This window comes from Macrobrachium nipponense, chromosome 40, assembly GCF_015104395.2.
Source record: "Macrobrachium nipponense isolate FS-2020 chromosome 40, ASM1510439v2, whole genome shotgun sequence".
NCBI lineage: Eukaryota > Metazoa > Arthropoda > Malacostraca > Decapoda > Palaemonidae > Macrobrachium > Macrobrachium nipponense.
Window position 1 is genome coordinate 45,144,815 of NC_061101.1, and position 26,010 is coordinate 45,170,824.

The 26,010-nt window shown below is 38.2% G+C and overlaps 1 protein-coding gene across 2 annotated transcripts in view; it reads left to right on the forward strand.

Annotated features, from left to right (window-relative positions):
• The window catches only part of LOC135212131 (U1 small nuclear ribonucleoprotein C-like), an 89,195-nt gene extending 65,101 nt beyond the window's left edge, over positions 1–24,094 (forward strand). For both annotated transcript variants that reach the window (XM_064245535.1, XM_064245536.1), the window contains exons 4-6: positions 14,255–14,320; positions 16,869–17,096; positions 23,535–24,094. In XM_064245535.1, coding sequence (XP_064101605.1) covers positions 14,255–14,320; positions 16,869–17,096; positions 23,535–23,635 — 395 coding nt within the window. In that variant the 3' untranslated portion in view covers positions 23,636–24,094. The remainder of the gene's footprint in view (positions 1–14,254; positions 14,321–16,868; positions 17,097–23,534) is intronic.
• The last annotated feature ends 1,916 nt before the right edge of the window (positions 24,095–26,010 follow it).

Sequence of the window (26,010 nt, forward strand, 5' to 3'; positions counted from 1 at the left end):
CCACCATGTACACAAACATTCACATTATGATATTTAACTGACAAAAAAGGTAATAAAACCATTCTTTACCATATATATTATAGTCATATCTTCATAATAAATAGCTTATTCAAAGAATAATTCCACATCATTGCACTCAACTTATCGTCGGAGTGGCCAGCCATAAAATGTAAGCATATACCATTTACGTACGAAAATGGTTTATGTATACGGTTGCGTTCTTTAAAGTGACATTTTTTGTTTGATAAACTTTTAGAAATTTTAATAGTAGTGGTAGTGTAATTACAGTAGTAATAACATTAAGGCTAAAATTAATTCGAACTTCATTATTATTTTGGCAGTATTCGTATATAACTTCTCTGAACAATGAAGTCATACAAACGCTATTTGTCATAGATTATCGTAAGTATTGCTGTTTGTTATTGGCGACGAAGCGTAAACGAAATACGTAAAAGCATTTTTTACCTTATATATTATCGTCAATATCTTCATAATAAAAGGCTATTCGTGGAGTAATTCCATATCAGTGAAATCAATTTTATCTATGCGAGGCCAGCCAGCTGACAAAATGTACGTACGTATATGAAAATCAAATTTATGGTAGCGTTCACAGCAAGATTATCTTAGAAAATTTTTATAGTACTATTCATGCTACGTAGTAATAATGTTTGGAATATACGTAACATTAATTTTCAATACAAAATATCATCGTTATTTTGGTAGTGAATAATAGTTTAGAATTATCATACATACACTGCATTGTTATGGGTTTGTGGCAGTGATAAAACAACCAAAATAACGTTCTCCTTTAAGTCGTCATATCTTCATAATAAAAAGGCTATTCGTGGAGTAATTCCATATCAGTGAAATCAATTTTATCTATGCGAGGCCAGCCAGCTGACAAAATGTAAGTACGTATATGAAAATCAAATTATGGTAGCGTTCACAGCAAGATTATCTTTCGAAATATTTATAGTACTATTCATGCTACGTAGTAATAATGTTTGGAATATATTGTACATTAATTTTCAATACAAAATATCATCGTTATTTTTGTAGTGAATAATAGTTTAGAATTATCATACATACACTGCATTGTTATGGGTTTGTGGCAGTGATAAAACAACCAAAATAACGTTCTCCTTTAAGTCAACGCGTTTAGGAAAAACATGACATAGAATCGACTTTGCGACTTCGTTCACTTTGATATTTTTAACGATACAATAACTATCATTTGTACTAGTAAAACCATCTTCACATAAGTAATTTTTCGTAAGATATGTGTTGTTGCAAAAGCTAGCTTATACATAAAAGGCTTTTATAATTTAAGTCATCTTAGATATACATATGTACCCAAACTCATTGTGGGGGAAATTTACTACTGTTTCCTCGGATATTGAAATACTTTAGCATCATTCAAACACTTTAATAATATAATGCATAAATTACTAGGCTATAACGTATTTACAATCGTTCTAAACCAATACTAACCGTACAGTTATATACACAATACTTTTATATACAAAGTTAATCATATGAGTAGTGATCAGACGACAGCTGTGCACTGGACTACGTACGTACTACTTGGAAGATAAAACAAACAAAAATTTTTGTTGTTGTTAGTCGCCGGGATAGATTAACATTTTTTCAGAGATTAAAGAGCTGAATTTTGTTTTGAAGGTATGTCAACCGCGTTAGTAAATAGGTATCATCTTCTAAGGAAATTTTTTTTTCTCTTCTTTTTGCGGAAGAATCTTCAAGCCATTTTGCATTCAAAGTAATGAGAAGGAATCATTCTATTCTTCATGAAATCAGTAAAATACTTACACTAATAATAAAAACTAAAACTACGTACTGTATGCAAAAACACATACATCATTCGTTAGCTTCGTGTGTGTAAACGTTCATTCTAAGAAATTACAGAGTAGTATAACTAACACCTGATTGGTTGGTTGGTAGCCATGGGAGATCTGTTATCCAATGACTGCCCTCTGCTTCTGTTCTTTTATTTATAGACATATGCCATGGATGGCACTAGGTTTGAATGTTACCATGTTCGTGATTTTCTGACTGCTGACGGCAAAAATTACTCAATAATTTTCTTTATATAATTATTCCTTCGTGAAAACAATAATATAATAACGCGGTTGACATACCTTCAAAACAAAATTCAGCTCTTTAATCTCTGGAAAAATGTTAATCTTATCCCGGCGACTAACAACAACAAAAATTTTGTTTGTTTATCTTCCAAGTAGTACGTACGTAGTCCAGTGCACAGCTGTCGTCTGATCACTACTATATGATTAACTTTGTATATAAAAGTATGTGTAATATAACTGTATGTAGTATTTGTATACGATGTAAATATGTATAGCCTAGTATTTATGCATTATATTATTAAAGTGTTTGAATGATGCTAAAGTATTTCAATATCCGAGGAAACAGTAGTAATTTCCCCACAATGAGTTTGGGTATATGTATATCTAAGATGACTTAAATTATAAAAGCCTTTATGTATAAGCTAGCTTTTGCAACAACACATATCTTATAACGAAAAATTACTTATGTGAAGATGGTTTTAGTAGTACAAATGATAGTTATTGTATCGTTAAAAATATCAAAGTGAACGAAGTCGCAAGTCGATTCTATGTCATGTTTTTTTAACTTTAACGTATAGTGGTATGAAAACACATTGTGGTCCATAGCGATGCGTCATCAATATAGTGGTATGAAATACCATATGGTGTTGTAGTGATACGTAATCACAAAGTACAAATCCTTTTCCCGACCATCCTCAGAATTTTACGACTCTTCAACTTCAAGATCGATATGGTGAAATATATTATCTAGTCATACTTATTGTTAAAATTCACAAGTTGAACTGCAAAACATTATTATATTTTGATTGTTATGTACATATATTTTTTGTGTTTTACGGAATGTTTGTTTTGAAAATAATACCTATTAGTGAACATATGGTATTAATTGTCCACTATTTTATTATAGGTGATCTTAATTATCTCACATTCATTTAACAGTATTATATTAATATTTATTTAAATAAACTGTAATTAATAAATAACAATAATGAAAAACATAAAGGGAAAAAATGTTTTTGCTGCAGTAGTGGCGTTTGTTTGATTATGCATCTGACCTCACATTTCCGAAATCTGAAAAATTCCAAAAACCGAAACATCGGAATGTGTGTGTACTGCACATTTTTTAAACACGCACACAATGTCTACACATTTACTGAATAGACCCGTTGGTGAAAGACTCAAATTACAGTACGTACGTATTTATTCCTGTGAGAGAGAGAGAGAGAGAGAGAGAGAGAGAGAGAGAGAGAGAGAGAGAGAGAGAGACGAGAGAGAGAGAGGAGAGAATGAATTAAGGACTCCAAGGCGTGTTATTTTACAATTATTTTATTATCTTGGGATTTTTTTTTTAATCTTGAGATTTTCTATTCAATTCTCGAGATTAATAAGAAAATTACCGTAACTTGACTAGCATCAGCACAGAGCATCTGAATGACTCGGCCATTAGCAGGCAAAACCACCAACCTTATGAACTTGCATGATACATGAGATACATGACAAAACACTGTTTATTGGTGAAAATTTGGGGGTCGCACGATATGGGAGATTGCACGTTATTCGAGTATATACGGTATGTGATTTTTTTAGCCATTTATGGAACAAAATCTAGCAAGAAATTGCCATTCCCAGTTGGCAACACTGGCCTACTCACGTTTGTCCAAGGTTTGTTTGTTGTTATGAAATGTGGTGTGCGGCGCGTTCTTTAAATTGTACCCATATAAACGAGTTAATTATGTGGCATCCAAAAGCCCTGATTCTTTTACTCTTATGGGAAAGACGCCTAAAGGTCAGATGAAGGTTTTTACGTGGAATATACTATTAACGTGTTGTGACGAAGGGAAGAGATGTTTCGCTGCATACTGCTGGTAGCATTATCGTTATTATATTACTGGATTGCTCTGCAAAATCGTCGCCATCTTTTATCAACATAGATTGTTGGTGAGTACCCATATGATTTACATAATTTTGATAGTTCTCTTACCACTCATCCTCTCTTTCCTTGTAAAAAAAAAAAAGAGGCCCACCATGCGTATGTAGGCTTCTAGCTGTAATCCCTAGGCTAGTAGGCTACATATGTACAGTAGTACATATACTACATTTATTTGTTAAGGCTAATTTTGTACAATAACTTTAAAACTGTCTTGAATTTAGTTTTAGGTGATAGTTGAAAACATATTTGGTGTTTGAACTAAAGTAGGCAGTTATAAACATTGGAATAGTGGTCTTGGGTGGGTTAACTATTAAAGTAGGCAGTTTTAGCATTTTTGTGAGGGGGTATCAGGATAACACGGGTATTTACTTATCACAGGGGGGTTCTGGCCCTATCCCCCATGGATAACGAGGCCCCACTGTACATACTTACCTGGCAGATATATACGATTATGGGGGCCCCACCCAGCCTCCCCGCAGGAGACAGGTGGAAGAGAGAAAATATGATAGAAAAACGGGAATGGTTCCAGTAGTCCTGCCGCCAGAGGGCAAGGCCGGTAGATCACCTGACCTACCTGTAGCGAGTGGCGCGAAATTTGAATTTCTGTCGGGGACGACGGAGTCTTAGCTAAGTATATATCTGCCAGGTAAGTATGCATGAAACTTTATTGTATCATAACAATATCATTTTTCCTAACTATACAAACCTGAGGTCCTTTTACACATAGTCCCACCTCATGCCACCCCTCACTCTGCAGTTTTTGCTTGGGCCTAAAGCAAAAGTGATTGTTTACCTCCCAGTCGCGCGGCGCGCGCCTGTCGGACAAGCAGTTAACTACCGAACCCCTTGTTTGAAAGCTTACGCCCTATCCAGCTGCCGCTAGTAACCTTCTTATTGTAAAAGGACCTCAGGTTGTATAGTTAGGAAAAATGCAATTTTGGACAAATTGTCATATCCCTCCATTTACACCAGTACAAAGTCATGATGAGATTGCAGAATTCTTCACAAACTTTGTAATTACTGCTGCTGACAAATCTATTCCTAAGTCAACTACTACTCCTGAGAAACATTTAGTACCCTTGTGGTCTGACACACTGTCCTACCTGATACAAGAAAAACATATTAGTATAAGTAGAAGATTAGAAACCCTGCATAATAGATTTAATGCCTTAAGTAAAAGACCTTTAAATTTTGAGAACACCACCAAGAAAGTTGTTGAAATTACTAGAGAAATCAGTCTGCTAAAGCCTCATTACAAGTGGATCTCAGCAAGATTTAGAAGGGAAGCTATGAGAGGAAAAATAATGTCATGGAACAAGTATGTATCTAGCATATTTGCTACAACCTCAATAAGTAAAGTCTGGGAAAAATTTAGGAAAATTAATGGATCTCATATTGGAGCTCAAGAGACATGCACTATTACATAATGGCCAACCAGTACATGATAGTGCTGCAATTTCGAATATTTTAGGGCGTAACATAGAAGCATTAAGTAGTGTAATCAACATAGATGATCACTTCCAAACTATTAAAGCCCGTGAAGAAGCTGTCCCATTAAATTTTGAAACAGAGGATATATATTATAACCAGATCTCCACAGAAGAGGAATTTGAATATGCTTTATCTAACTGTAACTTTTCTGCTCCAGGCCAAGACAACATAAATTTTGAGATGATAAAAAACCTGGCTCTTTTAGCTAAAACATACTTATTGAAGCTTTATAATCAATAATGGGTAAATCACCTGTTCCCAAAAGCATGGAAACATGCTATTGTCATACCAGTTGTCAAACCAGGGAAATATCCAAGTAATCCAGATAACTATAGACTAGTATGCCTGACAATTTGTTTTTGCAAATTGCTAGACAAAATGGTAAATTTTAAGACTAAATTGGTGCCTACCTAAGAATAAGGCTTTGTCTTCAACTCAGTTTGGCTCAGTGTGAAAGATATACTTTAGATTCACTTGCCCATCTAGAAAATTATATACGAAGAGGGTTTGAACGTAAGCAAATTACAGTTGCCATATTCTTTGATATCCAAAAAGCATAGGATATGACTTGGACGACTTGGAGATACTCAATTTTGAAGTCCTTACACAAAAAAGTTTTTAGAGGGCACTTACCAATTTTTCCTTTTACAGGCAATCCCTGGTTATCGGCAGACTCAGTTAACAGTGATCCAGTTTTAAGGCACGTACGTATCTAGTATGGCGCCATAACATCCCTAACAGAGGAGCCATTAACTGGCTATTGGTGTCGTTAACAGGATATCAGTCCCATAAGCCCCATAAATTGCAGTTTCAGTTTTTGCTTATCAGCACCCCTCCAGGAATGGAACCCCCGCTGATAACTGGGGACTGTCTTTATATCTTCACCTTGTAATAAGGTGTCGAGTTTGTGCGAGCCAGGGGCTGCAATGCACCTGAAACTTCCACCACTCTAAGTGGATGGGTTGTGGTTTTATCTCAATGTAGGCGACAATATTATGTACTATGGTTTTTATTAGGTGCTGCACCTAGGGCAAGGGTGGGCACCTATTATTATGCTTGACCAGCATTTGGCATGAACCTTTGCTGTAAAGTTACCCCTTATGTAGTAGGTGACATTTGGCTATACTGCCACACCACTACAGGTTAGACAAGCACCAACCAGAGGCAGCATCCCAGTAGCTCTCGTAATTGAGGAGGAATGACAAGCATTGCATTCAGTGCTAGCAACTTTTCTATTTCAATCTATTACGTAACTAATACTTTGGAGTAAAATACGTCCATGTCTCCCACCTCCTATCAATGTCGGAATCAGCTATGTAATTACTTGTTGTTAAGTTACTTAAATAAAAATTATATTTTTATAATAAAATAAAGTTTTATTTATACTACTTATCAAGTAATTACAGAATGGGAGATCACCCTCCTCCCCGCTGATGTACATAAATCATAAACAAAACCAAATTTTCTGCTTACCATCATTCCTATTCTGCTAGTGGTCGGCACGGTCACCTAGACAAGGGTTTGAAGCGTTACCCACAAAGTTTTCAATTCAAGCTGCTGTATAAGTGGAACTTGTAGCTGTTTAATTTACTTGGTAAGTATAAGTAAAACCTTGTTTTATTTTACAGGTAGTTGTCGACTTAACGACCACAATTGGTTACGACCAACTGGTCGTAAATCGATTGGGACGTAAGTTGGCCCATGTTAATTTACCGTAAGAATATTATACTAGCCTAGCCTACACTAGGGTAATCGGTACCATCTTTACATATAGGGTAGCCTAGCCTACACTACACAGCTTACTTTATACATATATGGCATAGTAATTATTAATTTCAGCTAATTCTCTAGGTTCAATGCACATTGGCTTATGATGATTCAGTACAAAGAGAAATTGAATAACATTTAACAAGTTAGCCTCGCGTATACATGATGTTATCATGGTGCGTATATTGTATATATACGAATACAGTAGCCTAGCCTACAGTATACTGTATACTACATATATGATATAATTAGTAATTTATTAATATAAGCCAATTTTAGAGGTTCAATGCATTTTGACTATGATATATCAGTAGGGGAAAAAAAAAATTAAGACACAAAACGGGAATCAGATTTGGACCGACATCGGCATACCTAATTGAGCGATGTCAGGCTAATAATGGCTATGTATATTTATGAAATAAAAACACAATGAATATGCATCTTTTCTGTGAATCTTTTAAAAAGTTGTACATTACTTTATCCAATAATATTGTATGTATTCTCATATCATTCTACTATCATAAAGTACTAACAAAGTGGTCAATGTTTTGTTTTGGAAATCAGCTGATGGCCAATATGAGTGTAGTTTGCCGTATTTAAGTCAATTTGGAGTGAATTGCCTTACTTCTAGTTAGCATAGAATATCTAGATATATACTTTACTGCTGCGCGAAATATCCTTTAATCTATTATTTCTAGGGTAAATGTACTAACACATACCAGAGAATAAATAAATAAAGAAAAAGGTCAGTACAACTGACTCGCTCACCCTCCAAGAGGGTGTCGGTATGAACACTATGGCGAGTGAGACCACTACCACGAGCCGATGCCAATAGAAACCTCCCACTACAAAATCCCCACAAGAGGAGAGCCGACCCACAGAGTGGGCAGCAACTACTACTACTCCATCCCGATGCTGCCGACTGCTGCGCCTCTGGTGGCCATCCTTTTCAGTTAGCGCACACGGTACACACGTGCCCTTTTTTACTCTGTGTTATTTGTGCCCTTTTCTTGGATTTATTTATCATGGAGCGTGCAGCCATCGCAGCAGCTAAGTTAAGTACTCATGTTTATTTTTCCGGCCCTGAGCCCGTATTTACCGTTTTTTAGGTATAAATACGAACTCTAGGTCGGAAGCATGGCAGCATGGTTCTGCCTCGTGGTGGGTTCGTTCTTGGTCTCCCATACCACCAGAACATTCCCTTACTTTAGTACGCTCTATTTTAATCATCCGATTTGTTTAGGGTACAGTCTACACGGTTTTGTCATGCATGCATGTCTTTTACCTTATGTAGGCTCCTTCTATCCAGACCCTAGCCATGGCTCTTAGTATCGGCCCCGGCTAGCTTTGAGTGGTAGACTTTCCTTCGGGTTAGTCGTACACTCCTGGATTTTTTCTCCTACTATTTTGTTTTCTTTCTTTCATGATTTATTCATTTTATATTATATTATATTATGTTTAGGTTAGTGTAGGCGTCTGGCTTCATTTAGCCTAGGTTATGGCCCATAGGGCCTATATGCTACCGCTCTTCAGTTCGGTTGCTTCCCGATAGCATCTCTCTGATCAGCCGGTTGTGTTTTCTAGGCCTTATTGTTTCATTGTTTTGTAGTACCGACCGCCCCGTGGTCACTACGTGATCACGGAGCAGCCAGACGCCTGTCCAGTCATCTTCCCCCCTCCCGCTCTTCCATAGAGTGGGGGTGGGGCTTGGGTTTCTACCCATGCTCGCTCGCATACCGAGCCTGCCTCCCTCTCCCCCCCAGGCGGAGGGAGTAGAGGGACGGACAGACCCAGACTGGACTTGACCTCTCCAGCTTCTCGGTCCGGCCGGATGGTAAGGTGGGGGGACTGGCCTTTCCCCCCTCCGTCGCTACTCCGTCGCTCCGTTGCTAGCCCGAGTCTGTATGTCCTCTCGCCCTTTCCCACCTTACTGGGGCTCCTTTGCTACCGGAGCCCTGGCATCCAGCGGAAAGGTGCTAGTCCACCCAGCAGGGTGGACCGGGACATACAGTTGGTCTCTACTAACCACTCCGTCTCGCTGAGTCACGACACTCCGCCACGCACTGGACTTAGTCCGGTACGTTCGAATTTTATAGGTTTAAGATCTGTTATGTTAAACTAGTAAGTTTATCTTAGCTACCTTAAACCATCCCCCTCCCTTACCTGTCTCACCGGAATCTCTCCGGGGTTATAGCCTATTCAGGTCGGACGTTAAGGGAGGGGTTATGCCCAAATTTTTTTCTGAGCTCCGGCATGCAACGGAGTTTCTTCTGTCCTTTAAACCTGTAAGTGATAGACTTTAAGATACTCATGTATCTTTTCACTTACAGACCACCAACTGTGAGCATCCGGGATGCGCCGCCACACTTCAAGACCCATGTGGACATGAAGTTTGCCGGTCCCATGCTCCATGCGCGACTCCGCACGGGGACATCCAGGTCTGGTATCACGGAGGACATGCACCATCTGTTATGATCTGGTGAGCCAGCTTTTGGGACGGGGTAAAGGTATTCCAAACTCCGTTAACTTAGTCCTCGTTTTGTTTATAGTTCTTAAGTTTTCTACATTCAATCTTCCAAACTTAAGATAAAATTCATGGGGTTTTGCAGCCCCTATAATTTTAAGTTAAGCTTTTAATTTAGTTTTAGTTTTAAGTTTAATCTTAAAATCTAATCAATACCCTCTCTTCCAGGCTCCGGCTGTGAGGGATACCGCACTGGCAACCCTGCGGGCCTGGGTCGGCGGTTTGGGAAGAACGCCGCCAAGGGTATGCCCTACATTCTTGAAAAGAAGTTGGCGGTACTGATCTTCCCCGGAGGCAAGGCAACAGGCTACGTCGACCCAGCAGAGGCGGCCCCGACTATCGCTTTCATTCAGCAACAGCTGGCTGCCTCGTTGACGGATCAAGGCCAGGACATCTCCTCGGAAGTCGCGACGTTGGACATTAATATTGAACCTATGGTAGGTGTAGACGACCTGTTGGTCGAGGTAGGTACGTTGGACGCCCAAGGGATGCCCTTGGGTGCCACTGGATCTTCTACCCCTGCAACCTCTCCATCCTTCCAAGGCTTTACAGGTACAGAATTATATACTTCTCCTGACGCTTCTGTTAGACCCAAGGTCAAAGGTCAAGCAGTAAAAACCTTGACGAAGACGTCGTCGTCGTCTAAAAAGACGGCGTCGGCGTCATCTTCTTCTCAGGAGAAGTATATTAATTCTGTACCTGTAAAGCCTTGGAAGGATGGAGAGGTTGCAGGGTAGAAGATCCAGTGGCACCCAAGGGCATCCTTGGGCGTCCAACGTACCTACCTCGACCAACAGGTCGTCTACACCTACCATAGGTTCAATATTAATGTCCAACGTCGCGACTTCCGAGGAGATGTCCTGGCCTTGATCCGTCAACGAGGCAGCCAGCTGTTGCTGAATGAAAGCGATAGTCGGGGCCGCCCTCTGCTGGGTCGACGTAGCCTGTTGCCTTGCCTCCGGGGAAGATCAGTACCGCCAACTTCTTTTCAAGAATTGTAGGGCATACCCTTGGCGGCGTTCTTCCCAAAACCGCCGACCCAGGCCCGCAGGGTTGCCAGTGCGGTATCCCTCACAGCCGGAGCCTGGAAGAGAGGGTATTGATTAGATTTTAAGATTAAACTTAAAACTAAAACTTAATTAAAAGCTTAACTTAAAATTATAGGGGCTGCAAAACCCCATGAATTTTATCTTAAGTTTGGAAGATTGATGTAGAAAACTTAAGAACTATAACAAAACGAGGACTAGTTAACGGAGTTGGAATACTTACCCCGTCCAAAAGCTGGCTCACCAGATCATAACAGATGGTGCATGTCTCGTGATACCAGACCTGGATGTCCCCGTGCGGAGTCGCGCAGGTGGAGCATGGGACCGGCAAACTTCATGTCCACATGGGTCTTGAAGTGTGGCGGCGCATCCCGGATGCTCACAGTTGGTGGTCTGTAAGTGAAAAGATACATGAGTATCTTAAAGTCTATCACTTACAGGTTAAAGGACAGAAGAACTCCGTTGCATGCCGGAGCTCAGAAAAAAATTTGGGCATAACCCCTCCCTTAACGCCTGAATAGGCTATAACCCCGGAGAGATCCGGTGAGACAGGTAAGGGAGGGGGGATGGTTTAAGGTAGCTAAGATAAACTTACTAGTTAACATAACAGATCTTAAACCTATAAAATTCGAACGTACCGGACTAAGTCCAGTGCGTGGCGGAGTGTCGTGACTCAGCGAGACGGAGTGGTTAGTAGAGACCAACTGTATGTCCCGGTCCACCTTGCTGGGTGGACTAGTACCTTTTCCGCTGGATGCCAGGGCTCCGGTTAGCAAAGGAGCCCCAGTAAGGTGGGAAAGGGCGAGAGGACATACAGACTCGGGCTAGCAACGGAGCGACGGCATGTAGCGAGGGACGGGGGGAAAGGCCAGTCCCCCCACCTTACCATCTGGCCGGACCGAGAAGCTGGAGAGGTCAAGTCCAGTCTGGGTCTGTCCCGTCCCTCTACTCCCTCCGCCTGGGGGGGAGAGGGAGGCAGGCTCGGGTATGCGGAGCGAGCATGGGTAGACCAACCCACCCCCCGACTCTATGGAAGAGCGGGAGGGGGGAAGATGACTGGACAGGCGTCTGGCTGCTCCGTGATCACGTAGTGACCACGGGGCGGTAACTACAAAACAATGAAACAATAAGGCCTAGAAAACACAACCGGCTGATCAGAGAGATGCTATCGGGAAAGCAACCGAACTGAAGAGCGGTAGCATATGGGGCCCTATGGGCCATAACCTAGGCTAAATGAAGCCAGAGCCTACACTAACCTAAACGTAATATAATATAATATAAAATGAATAAATCATGAAAGAAAGAAAACAAAATAGTAGGAGAAAAAATCCAGGAGTGTACGACTAACCCGAAGGAAAGTCTACCACTCAAAGCTAGCCGGGGCCGATACTAAGAGCCGTGGCTAGGGTCTGGATAGAAGGAGCCTACATAAGGTAAAAGACATGCATGCATGACAAAACCGTGTAGACTGTACCCTAAACAAATCGGATGATTAAAATAGAGCGTACTAAAGTAAGGGAATGTTCTGGGTATGGGAGACCAAGAACGAACCCACCACGAGGCAGAACCATGCTGCCATGCTTCCGACCTAGAGTTCGTATTTATACCTAAAAAACGGTAAATACGGGCTCAGGGCCGGAAAACCAATTAGCAATAAACACTGAGTACTTAACTTAGCTGCTGCGATGGCTGCACGCTCCATGATAAATAAATCCAAAGAAAAGGGCACAAATAACACAGAGTAAAAAAGGGCACGTGTGTACCGTGTGCGCTAACTGAAAAGGATGGCCACCAGAGGCGCAGCAGTCGGCAGCATGGGATGGAGTAGTAGTAGTTGCTGCCCACTCTGTGGGTCGGCTCTCCTCTTGTGGGATTTTGTAGTGGGAGATTTCTATTGGCATTCGGCTCGTGGTAGTGGTCTCACTCGCCATAGTGTTCATACCGACACCCTCTTGGAGGGTGAGCGAGTCAGTTGTACTGACCTTTTTCTTTATTTATTTATTCTCTGGTATGTGTTAGTACATTTACCTAGAAATAATAGATTAAAGGATATTTCGCTGGCGACACGATGCCAATCGCCCAGAAATAGATTTTTCCTTACGTCAAAATCCCTTTATACAACGTGTTTTTTAAGTTGAAATATGAATTTAATATGTCTCGTGAACCAAATTATTTTTTTGTTAACAGATTGCGTTGTGGGGATGTTTATTGTAAAAATATTATGTGATTCCGTTCGGTATTTTCATTGATTTCTTTGTAGTACAAGCTAAATACTTATCTTTTTATCGGCGTGTAAACAGTAAAATGTGTTCTTTCAAGACCTGAAGTTTTGATTAAAATTATTCTCTCAATTTTATCTACGGTTGTGTATGATGGCATAAGTTTACTGGAGTTATATCCTTGTTGCTGATGCATAAAAACAGTCATTAGCAGCTCGAAAAGTGAGCTGCATGTGTGGAGAGGCAGGAGCTGGGGAAATACTGTCGTATGTTCAGCTGGACACCATTCTTACTTGCTCAAGTTGCTTCCCACTCGTTTTAGCTGCGAGTCATCGTAAAGTCAATCAGTCGTAACTCGCATAAGTCGTAAGTCGACAACTAGAGGTAAAAATATAATTTTTCTCATTGAGTGGGATTACTGCCAAGTCCTTTAGCTTTTATAAATGAAAAGAAAAAAAGCCATGTAAATTTATCTTGCTTGCTAATCCATATTTTGTAAGCCACCATCATGATTTTAAAAAGGTGTAGACAAGTAAACTAGTTTGGTCTGTTATGGTTAAAGGACAAAGCTCTTCATTGTATTTCCTGTTCACCAGAAAGTGGTCTGGATTGAAATATAAAATTTTTTAGTTTTTTAAAGGTAAAGGATTTTTAATTTTTTTTATGACAGCTGCATTTTTACAAAAGTACTCAGAATTTTATCTTATTATTACACTGCATTATTTTTATATACAGGCAGTCCCCAGTTGTCGGTAGGGGGTTCCGTTCTTGGTGGGGTGCTGATAAACGAAAACCACCATTAAACAAAACTTGGTGATTTATGGCACCAAAATCCAGTTAATGGCTCTGATAATGGGTTAATGGCACCTTTGTCAGGTATGCTAAGGGTCCATAACTATTATCGGCACCCAGAACTCGGCACATTGCAGGGCCATAAATCGCAGATTTTATGCCGCTACACAAGCGCCATAAAACTGGATCGCCATTAACCAAGTCCACCGATAACGGGGGACTGCCTGTAGTCAATTTTCTTTATTAATGCAACATATAATTTTTTTGTCATTTACCTTCACTTTATTATTTTTCTTGTGCAGTCATATACAAAAGGTTTTTTAGAAAATTTCCTGTGAACCAATAGAGTTTCATTTATTACATCCTTTTCTTATTTCTTTTTACAGCTGCTGCATTTAAGGCTGGCAAGATCCCCAAAGGAGCAGCAATTCCTCCACCAGCAAATATGCAGGGTAGGTAACAGTGTCATGAAGTTGTTTATTATATTATGTTGTTATATCAGGGGTCAGCATAAGCCCAATTTTGTTTGTGCTGGTCATGCATGTGTTGATTGAAGAGATCAGGAATGAAGGGCTGTGGGAGTTGTTGTATGCCAATGATCTGGTGATGACTGCTGAAAGTGAGGACGACCTACAGAGAAGGGTTGGAGAGTGGCAGGAGTCTTTGGAGAGGGGTGTCTTAAAGGTGAATGTGAATAAAACAGAGGTTTTGCTGAGCTGTAGGGAATATAGAGACAAAATAGTAATACAAGAAAAAAAAAGAGGCTCAATTATAAAACAGGCAAAAAAGGTTAAATACTTAGGATCCACTTAAGGGGGCTGGCCATTCCCCCTATATATGGGGGTATACGGCAAAAGACGCAGTCATGATAAAATTCAAGGACCATCAGATGGCAATGGAGAATGTGTATATGAAATATTTCATTTAAATTCCTCTTACTTTCGTAGTTAAGGGGTAATTAGTAAACGTAACTTAATACTCCAAAAGCATTGATATGTACAAGACAATTCAATATTTCTAATGTTATCGTAAATTTTTATAATTATTGTCAAAGAAATTGTGAGCAATGGCATCTGTAGAGATTCCATGAGTTGCAGGAGGGAAGGTTCTCAGCTTACCACCCTTCAGTGCGAGCAGAAACATGATAGAGGGTACACGTTCGAGTTACACCTCTGACATTCGCTTGCTTTTGTTTCGGCAAGAATTTCATCATGCCAAAGAGGAAAAGACAAGCAAAGCATCTCATTAACATACAGAAGAAGAAAATTCACTCTGAGCTCAGAATATCACAATATCCGCAATATTAGCGTAGTTAGTGAAGAGAGAGAGGGAGGGGTGTGTAGTAAGGAGCACCCCGTCTTGCCTGACGTATACATCACGCAGTGCACCAGGCTACAGTCTTTGAGCAAAGGGATCTTCATTTATGATAAATAACAGTATTGGTTTATTAATACCCAAAAAGGAATATGAGATTCATAATAGTCATGATTTATTAACATTGTCTTTGTAAAAAGAGAGTACATACATGTTTGAGTTTCACCTCTGACATTCTCTTGCTTTTAAGTCTGTTTATCTTTGTTTCGGCAAGAATTTCATCATGCCAAAGAGGAAAAGACAAGGAAAACATCTTGCTAACATACAGAAGAAGAAAATTTGCTCTTATAAGCTGAGTTAGTGAAGGAGAGAGGGAGAGATTTGCGTAGGAAGGAGTGCCCCATCTCGCTTGACGCAGTGCCCAGGCTATGATCTATGAGCAAAGGGATCTTCATTTATGATTGAATTATGATAAATAACATAGTTTTGGCTTATTAGTACCCAAAAAGAAATATAAAATTCATAATAATCATTATTTTATTAACATTGTCTTTGTAATAAGGAAAACTTTGAATGACTGTATCTCAAAACTATATTTTTTGACCTTCAAATTCTATCTTCTCCCTTAGTTTCAAAACTATATAATTGGAATTTGGTATAAAACTTAGAAACACATTATAGAACAATCAAATGAAGCTCCTTTTTCCTATTTTTTTCTAATTTTTTTTCCTGATTTATAGGGTTTATTTTTTTTACCATAATGAAAAAATGCATATCTAGCAAAAAAAATGACTTAGAAAAAAAAACTTCATTCTATAGGAGGTCTCCATCAGGTCTATATATGGTAGTAATCCCATGTCTTAATATTAAGTATCAAGGGAAGAGATAGAATTTGAAAAATGGTTATTTTCGGGATAAATCACCCTGTTGTCGCAAAACCAAAGGTCAGAGGTGAAAATCATATGCAGTTTGGAGATGTCCCAAGTCACCTTATTGAGTGGTATGAATGTCAAAGTCCTGTCCTTAAAAAATTGCATTGGGGAAGTGGAGAGGTATCTGGAGTGGTATGTGATAAGAAAATGCCAGTCAAGCTAAGAATCAAGATATATAACACAGTTGTAAGACTAGTGTTAATGTATGGAGCAGAAACATAGGCTCTAAGAAGAGAAGAGGAAGTAAAGCTTGAGAGAACAGAAATGAGAATGCTAAGGTGGATTATAGGAATATAGCTGCTTAAGAAACTGGAAAATGATGAAATAAGAAGGAGGGCAGGCTTAGAAAAGATTACAGAGGTGATAAGAGAGTCACGATTGAGATATGGGCATGTGTTGAGGATGGATGATGAGGAGAGAGTGAAGAGGGCTTGGGAGGAACCTGTTAAGAGGAAGAAGATCGAGAGGGAGACAGAATTAGATGGGAAGATAAAGTGAAGGAAGATATGGAGAGGAGAGGTTTGGTGGAGAATGAAGCCCATGATAGAAGACAGGGGAGAAGACGCATCAGGCAACCAACCCCATAATGTAGGGATAATGTTGGGAAAGAAGAAAAAGTTGTATCAGGTGAACGTAATCAATTTTGCTAAGACATTCTTTGGATGATTTGTATAGGCCCATTAGTTGTTCTTAACTTGAAATAACTTTGTTGAGGTGCTTTTTATTAACATTATTTCTTACTCTTGGATTGCAGGAGGACCTGGTGGTCCTGGAGGTCCCAATGGACCAGGAGGCCCAGGGGGACCACCTAACATGGCTGGACCAGGAGGCCCACCAAGAGGACCAGGGATGGGCAACATGGGTCCACCAGGAATGGCAGGAGCAAATATGGGGATGCCTCCTATGGGTCCTAGAGGTCCTATGATGGGTCCACCAATGATGGGACCTCCAGGGCCTGGAATGCCACCGGGTATGATGCCAGGTGAGAATTTTGTCCTTTTTGTTTGTCCAGCAAGTAATATTTTACTTCTCATAAGGATAATGTTCAGATGGTTTGGGCCTGATATTAGCAGAGTTGTTTGGAAGAAAAGTAATAGATATGTACAAGCAGCAGGATGAAAACTCTTAGTAAGGCTCAGAAGACATGGCCCATGTAGGGTAGTAGTGCCATCATTGTACCTCTTGCAGCGCACTATAGGCATTACTAGAGATATTTTGCAGCCCCCTTCAGCCCTTAGTTGCAACCCATTTCATTCCTTTTACTATATAACTCCTCATATTCTCTTTCTTCCGTCGTACTTTCCACCCTCTCCTAACAATTGTTTTATGGTGCAACTGTGAGGTTTTCTTTCTGCTACATTTGTAAAACCTTTTGACTATCAAGTTCCCTTGCAGTGCTGAATGACCTCATAGGTACTAGCGCTTGGCCTTGGACCAAAATTTTATATGCCATTCAGGATACACGGAGAGGGGCATTTATGAAGAACTCTTACTATTTGTACATACAAACAGAGAAAAGCTGTTCTAAAACTGTCATAGCCTAGGGTTTGATAATATTGGTCACATGGTCACCACCCAATGCATGTACTATAAGGAAGTTAGACGTTGCAGTAGTTGTATATAACGCTGATGCCACCTAGTTGCACAAAACATGGTTAAAGAATGAAGTGCTGTGCAGATACTGAAATATGCACATTTGGGTTAGAGATTTTAAATGCCATAAGTTAAACCTTAGTTGGATCCAACTGAGCCTATAAATGTCCAGTATATTTTAAGCACTACAATTTCTGAAAAATTAGAAATTAATTTAACAATACTAGCAAGATTCTTTAGAGAGTGACATGTGACAAGTAGCTAATAAGTGACCAAAACAATACAGAGGAAATGTTATGTTGACTTGAGTTGACTGGACATGTGACAAGTAGCTATTAAGTATTAAGTGACCAAAGAAATACAGAGGTAATGTTATGTTGACTGAGTTGTTGCTGAATATTCCATGATTGGCAGGAGCAGTTTTTCTTACTGTGTTCCTTGTACCTGTGATTTTGGCCTCCACAGCAGCAGCATTTTTTTTTAAGCAGGCTGCTCCTGTCACAACTCATCTGTATTATTTTAGTTATCCACAGCCACTTCTCACCTGTATGTGTCATACTCTTGAAGAATCTTGTTTGCTGTTCTATTCCCATTTGTAATTTTTCATTATTAATGTTACTACTTAACCCATATTGTATATTGTTCATACGCGGAAAGAACCTTAGGTCTAAACATTAGGATAAATCTGGTGCCAGCTGAAAACTGATGAAAAACAATAAAAAATTGTAAATGCAAGGAATCTGTGACATCTGGCATCCAATACATAGTTGAGGTGGGAAGCAAGTCAGAGACCACACTTCCCAGTGACATTCATCTTTCTTCAACCGCCTTGGAGAGCGGAGGTTCGCTTTGCTCCCCTCCTACCGAGACCGTTTTTTTTTTTTTTTTTTTTTTTTTTTTTTTTTTTTTTACCTAAACCTGTACTGTTGTATCATATATTCTTCTATCCAGTAAAGAAGTCGCTTGGGTATCAACATATATATGTCCCAGGCTTCCAGGGTTCCTGTGTTCACACTTCCTGGCTTCCTCTAGGACAGATGCAATTTGCAGTAGATGTGCTTCCAGGCCTATTCCTGCTGCTTCATTATCAGCTGTTTTATGTACGCACAATGCTGCCCTGTCTTTCTCATGGAATGTGTCCCCTTCATGGAGAGAAGGGCCAGCTCCATCATGTTCCTTCGTTAGCAGTTTGTAATTTGAAATATTGTTTGGGATATATTGAAACATTTGTTTATGTTAAGATATTTCAATGATTTATTTCTTATTCAATTATATATTCATTGACTTGCCACTTAGTAGGCTTTGGTGTGGGTTTTTTCTCCCTTTATATCATTGTTCATTTTTCTCTGACACCTTCTAGGTGTGGGTTTAATGATTTTTTTTTATTGATTAGACAATATTTTGTTTCAACAACACAATTTTTGGGAACGTGGCAATGAATTAATCTTTCAGAGTTTGTGTGGTTTGGGATGTTCGAGACTTTATGGGTTCGTATTGCAGACAAGGGTTATGTGGAAGGATATGTGTTACTTAACCCTCTTACGCCAAAGGGGTATAATAAAAATTGTCTCCCGTATGCCATGGGGGTCTCGGAGTGAGCGCGGAAGTGGAACAAATATTTTTTTCAAAAAATCACAGCGCGCTTAGTTTTCAAGATTAAGAGTTCATTTTTGGCTCCTTTTTTTGTCATTGCATGAAGTATAGTATGCAACCATCAGAAATGAAAAAAAATATCATTATCATATATAAATAATGCGATATATGATAGCGCAAAAACAAAATTTCATATATAATTGTATTCAAATCGTGCTGTGAGCAAACCGGTTAAAGCTAACGAGTTAATTTTTTTGTTGTATTGTACACTAAATTGCGATCATTTTGGTATATAACACATTGTAAAACGATCAAAGCAACACAGAGAAAATATTATCACAAAATGATGCATCAATTCGTAACGTGCGGACGTAAAAAAAGGTTTTTTTCAAAAATTCACCATAAATCTAAATATTGTTATAGAGACTTCCAATTTGTTTCAAAATGAAGATAAATGATTGAATATTACTATACTGTAAGAGTTTTAGCTTACAATTGCAGTTTTCGACCATTTCGGACGAGTTAAAGTTGACCGAATGTCTAATTTTTTTATATTTTTTTGTATGCAAATATTTCAAAAATGAGAAAATCTACAACCTTCAATTATTTTTTGTGTTATTCTACATAAAATTGCGCACATTTTCATATATAAAACTCTATGAAACGCCTAATATGAAATGGAGCAAATATTACGAGAATGCGACGTACGCATTTCGGAGATTTGCGGCGGAGGGAAGGAAAGTTTTTATTTTTAAATTCACCATAAATCTAAATATTGTGCTAGAGACTTCAAATTTGTTTCAAAATGAAGATAAATGACTGAATATTACTAGACTGTAAGAGTTTTAGCTTACAATTGCGTTTTTCGATTATTTCAGTAGTCAAAGTTGACCGAACGTGGTTTTTTTTCTATTTATCGTGATTTATATGCAAATATTTCGAAAATGAGAAAAGCTACAACCTTCAATCATTTTCTGTTGTATTCTACATTAAATTGCGCACATTTTCAATATAAAACTTTATGTAACGGCTAATTTAAAATGGTGCAAACATTACAACAATCGCACGAAAAAATTTCTGAATTTTTTCGGAAGAGTTACCACACGGACGTAAGGAAAATTTTTTTTTTTTTTTTTTTTTTTTTTTGTTTTTTTTTTTCATAATTCATAAATCGAAATATTGTGCTAGAGACTTCCAATTTGTTGCAAAATGAAGGTAAATGATTGAATATTACTTGAATATAAGAGTTTTAGCTTACAATTGCGTTTTTCGACCATTTCGGTAGAGCCAAAGTTTACTGAAGGTTGAAATTTTGGCACATCGTTATTTATATGAAAATATTTCAAAACTGATAAAAGCTACAACCATGGGTTGTTTTTAGTTGTATTGTGCATGAAATTGCACACATTTCCATATATAAAACTTTATGTAACGGCTAATTTAAAATGGTGCAAACATTAAACGACAATCGCACGAAAAAAAATTTCGGAAGAGTTACCGCGCGGACGTAAAGAAAAAGTTTTTTTCATAAATTCACCATAAATCAAAATATTGTGCTAGAAACGTCAAATTTGTTGCAAAATGAAGGTAAATGATTGAATATTACTAGAATATAAATTGCGTTTTTCGACCGTTCGGTAGAGTCAAAGTTGACCAAAGGCTGAAATTTTGGCACTTATTGTTATTTATATGAAAATATTTCAAAACTGATAAAAGCTACAATCATGATTATTTTTTGTTGTATTCTACATGAAATTGTGCACATTTTCATATATAATACTCCATGTAACGGCTAATTTAAAATGGTGCAAAAATTATGTCAAAGTGACAAAATAATTTCTGAGATGTGTCACTGATACTTTTTAGTGCGATAAGAAAGAAATTCACACTTGCGCGCCTGCCTAACGATTGTAAACAAAACAACGCCTTGATCCGTGAGCTCCCAGCATCCCCCAAGGCGCGTGATTCAAAAGTTTTCGGCTGGTAGGCCTATGAGTATTTTTCCCCGAATTTAAAAAAAAACTTTTCTATGACGACGTACGATACGTCCAATCGGCACCTGACAGACAATTTATCTCGACATATAATACGTCCAATCGGCGTAAGAGGGTTAATATGGAATTTTTCATCCATTTCCTCAACATGAATTTGATGACGGAAGTTCTCCATTTACGTTGGTCCCAACTACTGTTCAGGACCAGTCAAAATTTACTGTCTTGTCTCTCCTGTCACAGGGCAGGGGGTTGAGTGGTATGGCATACTTCCTTCCATTACATGTAAATGTTTCTTTTCCTTCTCTCTGGATGGGAGGTTTCTTCCCTTTTTACAAGATGAGCCGTCCAATGTGTAGGGTGTAATCGAAGGGATTTCTCTTCATTCAGAGTTTCTGTTGAGTAGATAATAGTCTTTTGGATCTTTATCAGAACAGAAGAAATTCTTTCTGTTTATGCTGTCAAGGGTTACAGGGCTGTCTTATGTTTAGTTCTTCATCTGAAAGACATGGACATCACTTCACTCTGGGAATTCTCTATGTGGTTCAAGATATTTTAGTAGTCTGGTTCACCTAGGGAACCCAAACCTCCTATATGGGACCTTACTCTGCTACTAAGTAGTCTCACTTGAGCTCTGTTCAAGGCCGTGTCATTCGTCTTAACAAGAACTGATTTTTTGGAAACTGTTTTCCTTCCAACATTGGCTTCCTCAGTAGAGTAGGAGAGCTCCATGGTCAGGATTATGACATAAACACAAAAGGTTTTGGGGTCAGTAGCTTTCAAATTTTCACAGAATTTGTGGCTAAGACCCAAATTCCTGTAATCACGATGCCAGATTTGCCTCCTTTTCTGTTCCTTCCGTTATGGAGTTTTGTTATCAGAAACCTTCAAGTGTTACTGCTTTGCCCCATCCGAGCACTGTGTTGTTATCTAAAGGACTCATCACCTTAAGCCTGTGTATTGTAGACTTTGTTAACACGAGCCAGAACAAGAAAGATGTGTCCTAGAATACCCTTTCATTTAACTACGAGGTGATTAAGCAAGCCAACTCCTTATCGTCAAGTTCTGTCACCAATACTGTGAGAAGCACATGACATCAGAGGAATAAGTTCCTCCCGTATTGAATGCCAGATGCAGATTCCTTGCATTTATAACTGTTATTTGTTTTTCACCAGTTTCCAGCTGGCACCAGAAGATTTATCCTAATGTTAAGACCTCAGGTTTGTTAGCTATGAAAATAAAAACTAATCTAAATTATGTCATTTCTCTGTGTCTGGTAAAAGCAGTTTTACATCTAGTATTTTTATCACGGTAATTAATGAAATAGTACAACTGTTAATCTCAGGTTGATATTCCATGGCAGGTTGTTTGTTTTCTTACTTTCTTTTTTATTTTTAAATGATGGGACAAAGTTCATAGAGTGATTTGTGGTGTTTGTGAAATAATGTTCAGAGCCAATAATATTTTATAAACACAGTTGTGGAGGGGGCTATTAATTTAACCCTGTGTACTGATGATAGCGAGGAACAAATCCTTTGGTAGCCTGGAGAGGATCAATTAAAATTATGCCTTGCTGGAATTAGCCTTTTTGTTGTGTTTAGAGAAGTTAGGGTACTATTTATGTGGCTGACCAGCACCTTAATCCTGATCCAGGGGGAAATATTTATGGTACAGTAGTATTTAGAATGTAAATCAAAATGGATACCTAAAATCTGCAAGGACAGCTATGTATGAAACTGTATCGTGACGAAAAGGGCTGTAGGCATTTAAAGCTGAAGTATTCTTTTAATATTATAAGAACTCAAAACACTTCTCTTCATTATTATTATTATTATAATTAAATAAACTTTTAATGGCACAACTGAGTCCTAACTTGAGACTAGCATAGAGCTCTATTCTTTTTAGAAGTATTATAGAATATAAGTTAGTGTACCATATTTCCAAAGGTATGCCATAAGGGCCAGACATCTTAAGACCACATCTATAAGGATATTTTATTCATTCACTTTTAAGAGTAAATGTTCATCCACATTATGGTCATTCATAGTTAAAAATGTAAAAAATATTTGTACTTTTTATTATATAGAGTGCCTGTAATCTATTTCATGCTTTATAGTTCAGAATTGACGATAGTAGATTATTAACGAAATGACATATCAGAATGCACAATCCATTGTGAATTATGCACCATCTAATAGAATTATAATTTAAAAGTGCTAAATAATTTCTTGTATCATTAACAGGTATGCGCCCTCCAATGGGTGGACCAATGGGTCCTATGATGATGGGTCCAGGAGGCATGCGGCCCCCCATGATGGCTGGACCACCTCAGATAAGGCAATAATGGTCATGAAGATTAATTTCAGGCAAATAATGCTGCTGTAATAGTATAAGAGAAAAAAAAAGTTTGTCATGCTTTAATGCAAAAAAGGCAAGTCATTTTACCTAATGCTAATATTTAGCATTATTAAGTATATCTAACTCAAGGAACATGGAAGTAAACCCCTTTTTCATGAACTTTTTGACCAGTTTGTTAAAAAACTTATATAGCCTTATGGAGGTCAGGACAGGATCTTTTTTACCTTGTGTATTTTTATGGTTAAAAGCTTACATATTTTGCTTTACAAAATTTGAATAAAGTACAAATGAAAGAAAGGCTTCATCAGTCATGAATATTATGTATGGTATTTATGAAAATTAAAATTTTTTTTTTCTTCTCTGTATCAAATTAGAAATTTATGAATGTTATTTTAGTAGACTCACTGGAAATGTGTTTTTGTGAATTACATTTTCATTAATCAGTGTTTTTCTTTGATACTTGACTTTCATAATTCCATTTGCTATAGTATGATTGTTCTGTCATTGCAATATGCAGCATAAAAGATCAACTGATTTATTAAATTATCTTGTATCACAACTACAAAAATAATTGACACCAAAAAAGTGTTATAGTAGATTCCCATCGACTGTGCACTTGATGTATAGGCCAGTCCCTATGATGCTCCAGATTGGCTGTTGATACGCTAATTGCAGGGCTGGAAACTCTCAGCCTCTATCAAGAGTTCACATGGGTAGGTTCTATGTTCCACCTCTCCTGAGTGATACCTCTTTCAGGAGAGGAGGAACATACATCCTGCCTATGTGAACTCTCTCAAGAGACAGTTTCCAGCCCTGATAAGCCAATCAGGAGCGTCGTAAGGGACTGGCCTAGACATCAAATGCGCGGTTGATGTGAATCTACTATAGTAAAGTTTTTTTTATATACAGCTGATTAATTGACTGACTGGTTTAATATTACTTGGTGTCACAACAGCAGAAAACCAAGAATGTTATAAAACATTGGCACCAGAATATGTTGTATAACTTCTTATTGCTTAGAAGCTATAAAATGGAAATAAAAATAAAATTCTTAAATTATAAAACTTACTGAAATCCTAAAAAGCTCTTTAAAGTCAACATTTTGACATACCAAAACCAAAGTCTACTGTTAAAAATAAATTATACTATTTTGTTAAAGAGTTCAGCTCTTATAAACTTGAAAATAACACCATGGTTGAAACCAGAGGTGTGCCATCCCAGCACTGAGAAAAGAAGTGTCTTCTCAAGTTACCAAGACTGGGACACTACTAGCTAGAGTTGTACAGTCAATAGGACTCCCTATTGTCATCACAGGAAGGCTGTGGTTTTTTGTCCATCAGAAGTGCATGGGTCAAACATTTCCAATTCTCGGATGACATATGGCAGTTTCCCATCCCAGAATATTATTGTAGACTCAGAAAAAAAGATGATGACTTGGTAATTTCCCATCTCAGAATATTATTGTACACCCAGAAAAAAGATGATGACTGTAATTTCCAACACTTTCTGGATACTGCCAACCAGACTTTCCTGTAAGATTTGCTGTGCCTCTTACTTTTATCTAGTTTTCTGTGAAAAAGTTTCCAGGGGCAAAGGAGTCGCTCTTTCTATGGAATTAAATAGACTACTCTTAAAGTTTTTCTTTTCAACTTAGTTTCTTATAAAACTATTAAAATTACATAAAATTCTACACTAAAAATTTATGATAATACACTCACATTTGCACTTAATATCTGGGAAAATAGCTCCTAATTCAGTGCCAGCATCATTATTATTATTATTATTATTAGGGCTTACTTTTTCCAGACCTCTGAGTCCCAAGTAGACTCTTCTCGGCTGGTATATCTTGAGTCATCAGTGTATGTATACTGGAACAGCATCTGTATGTGCATGCTCAAAATGGAAGCTTGCATTACTTGTGATATCTCCTGCATTCAGAATTTTGCAATACTACAAATTTTTAAATAACATAATTTGTATGTTTCCTTACAAACAAACCTAAGGTCTTTATATTGCTTGCAGCGGCAAGCTGAAACAGCTGTGTAACTTTTAACAAGGTACGTTAATTACAGATGGTACTACGGGTGGGAGTCTCGCCCACCCAGTCAGTAAGCAAGCACTTTGCCTCTCATCCCAGGTGGCAGAATGAGGGGTGGCATGAGGTGGGTCACCAATGTAAAGACCTTCTGGTTTGTATATTTGGAAAATTACAAATTACTTCAAAAATGTGTAGTTTTTTCCTACATGAATATAAACCTTTGGTTTTTGCATATGGAGACACTTTTTGGTTGGAGGATTCTGAGTAAACCTCTGAACTGACTGGTAGCTCGACTCTCCTTCCATTTTAAGAATTCTTTACAG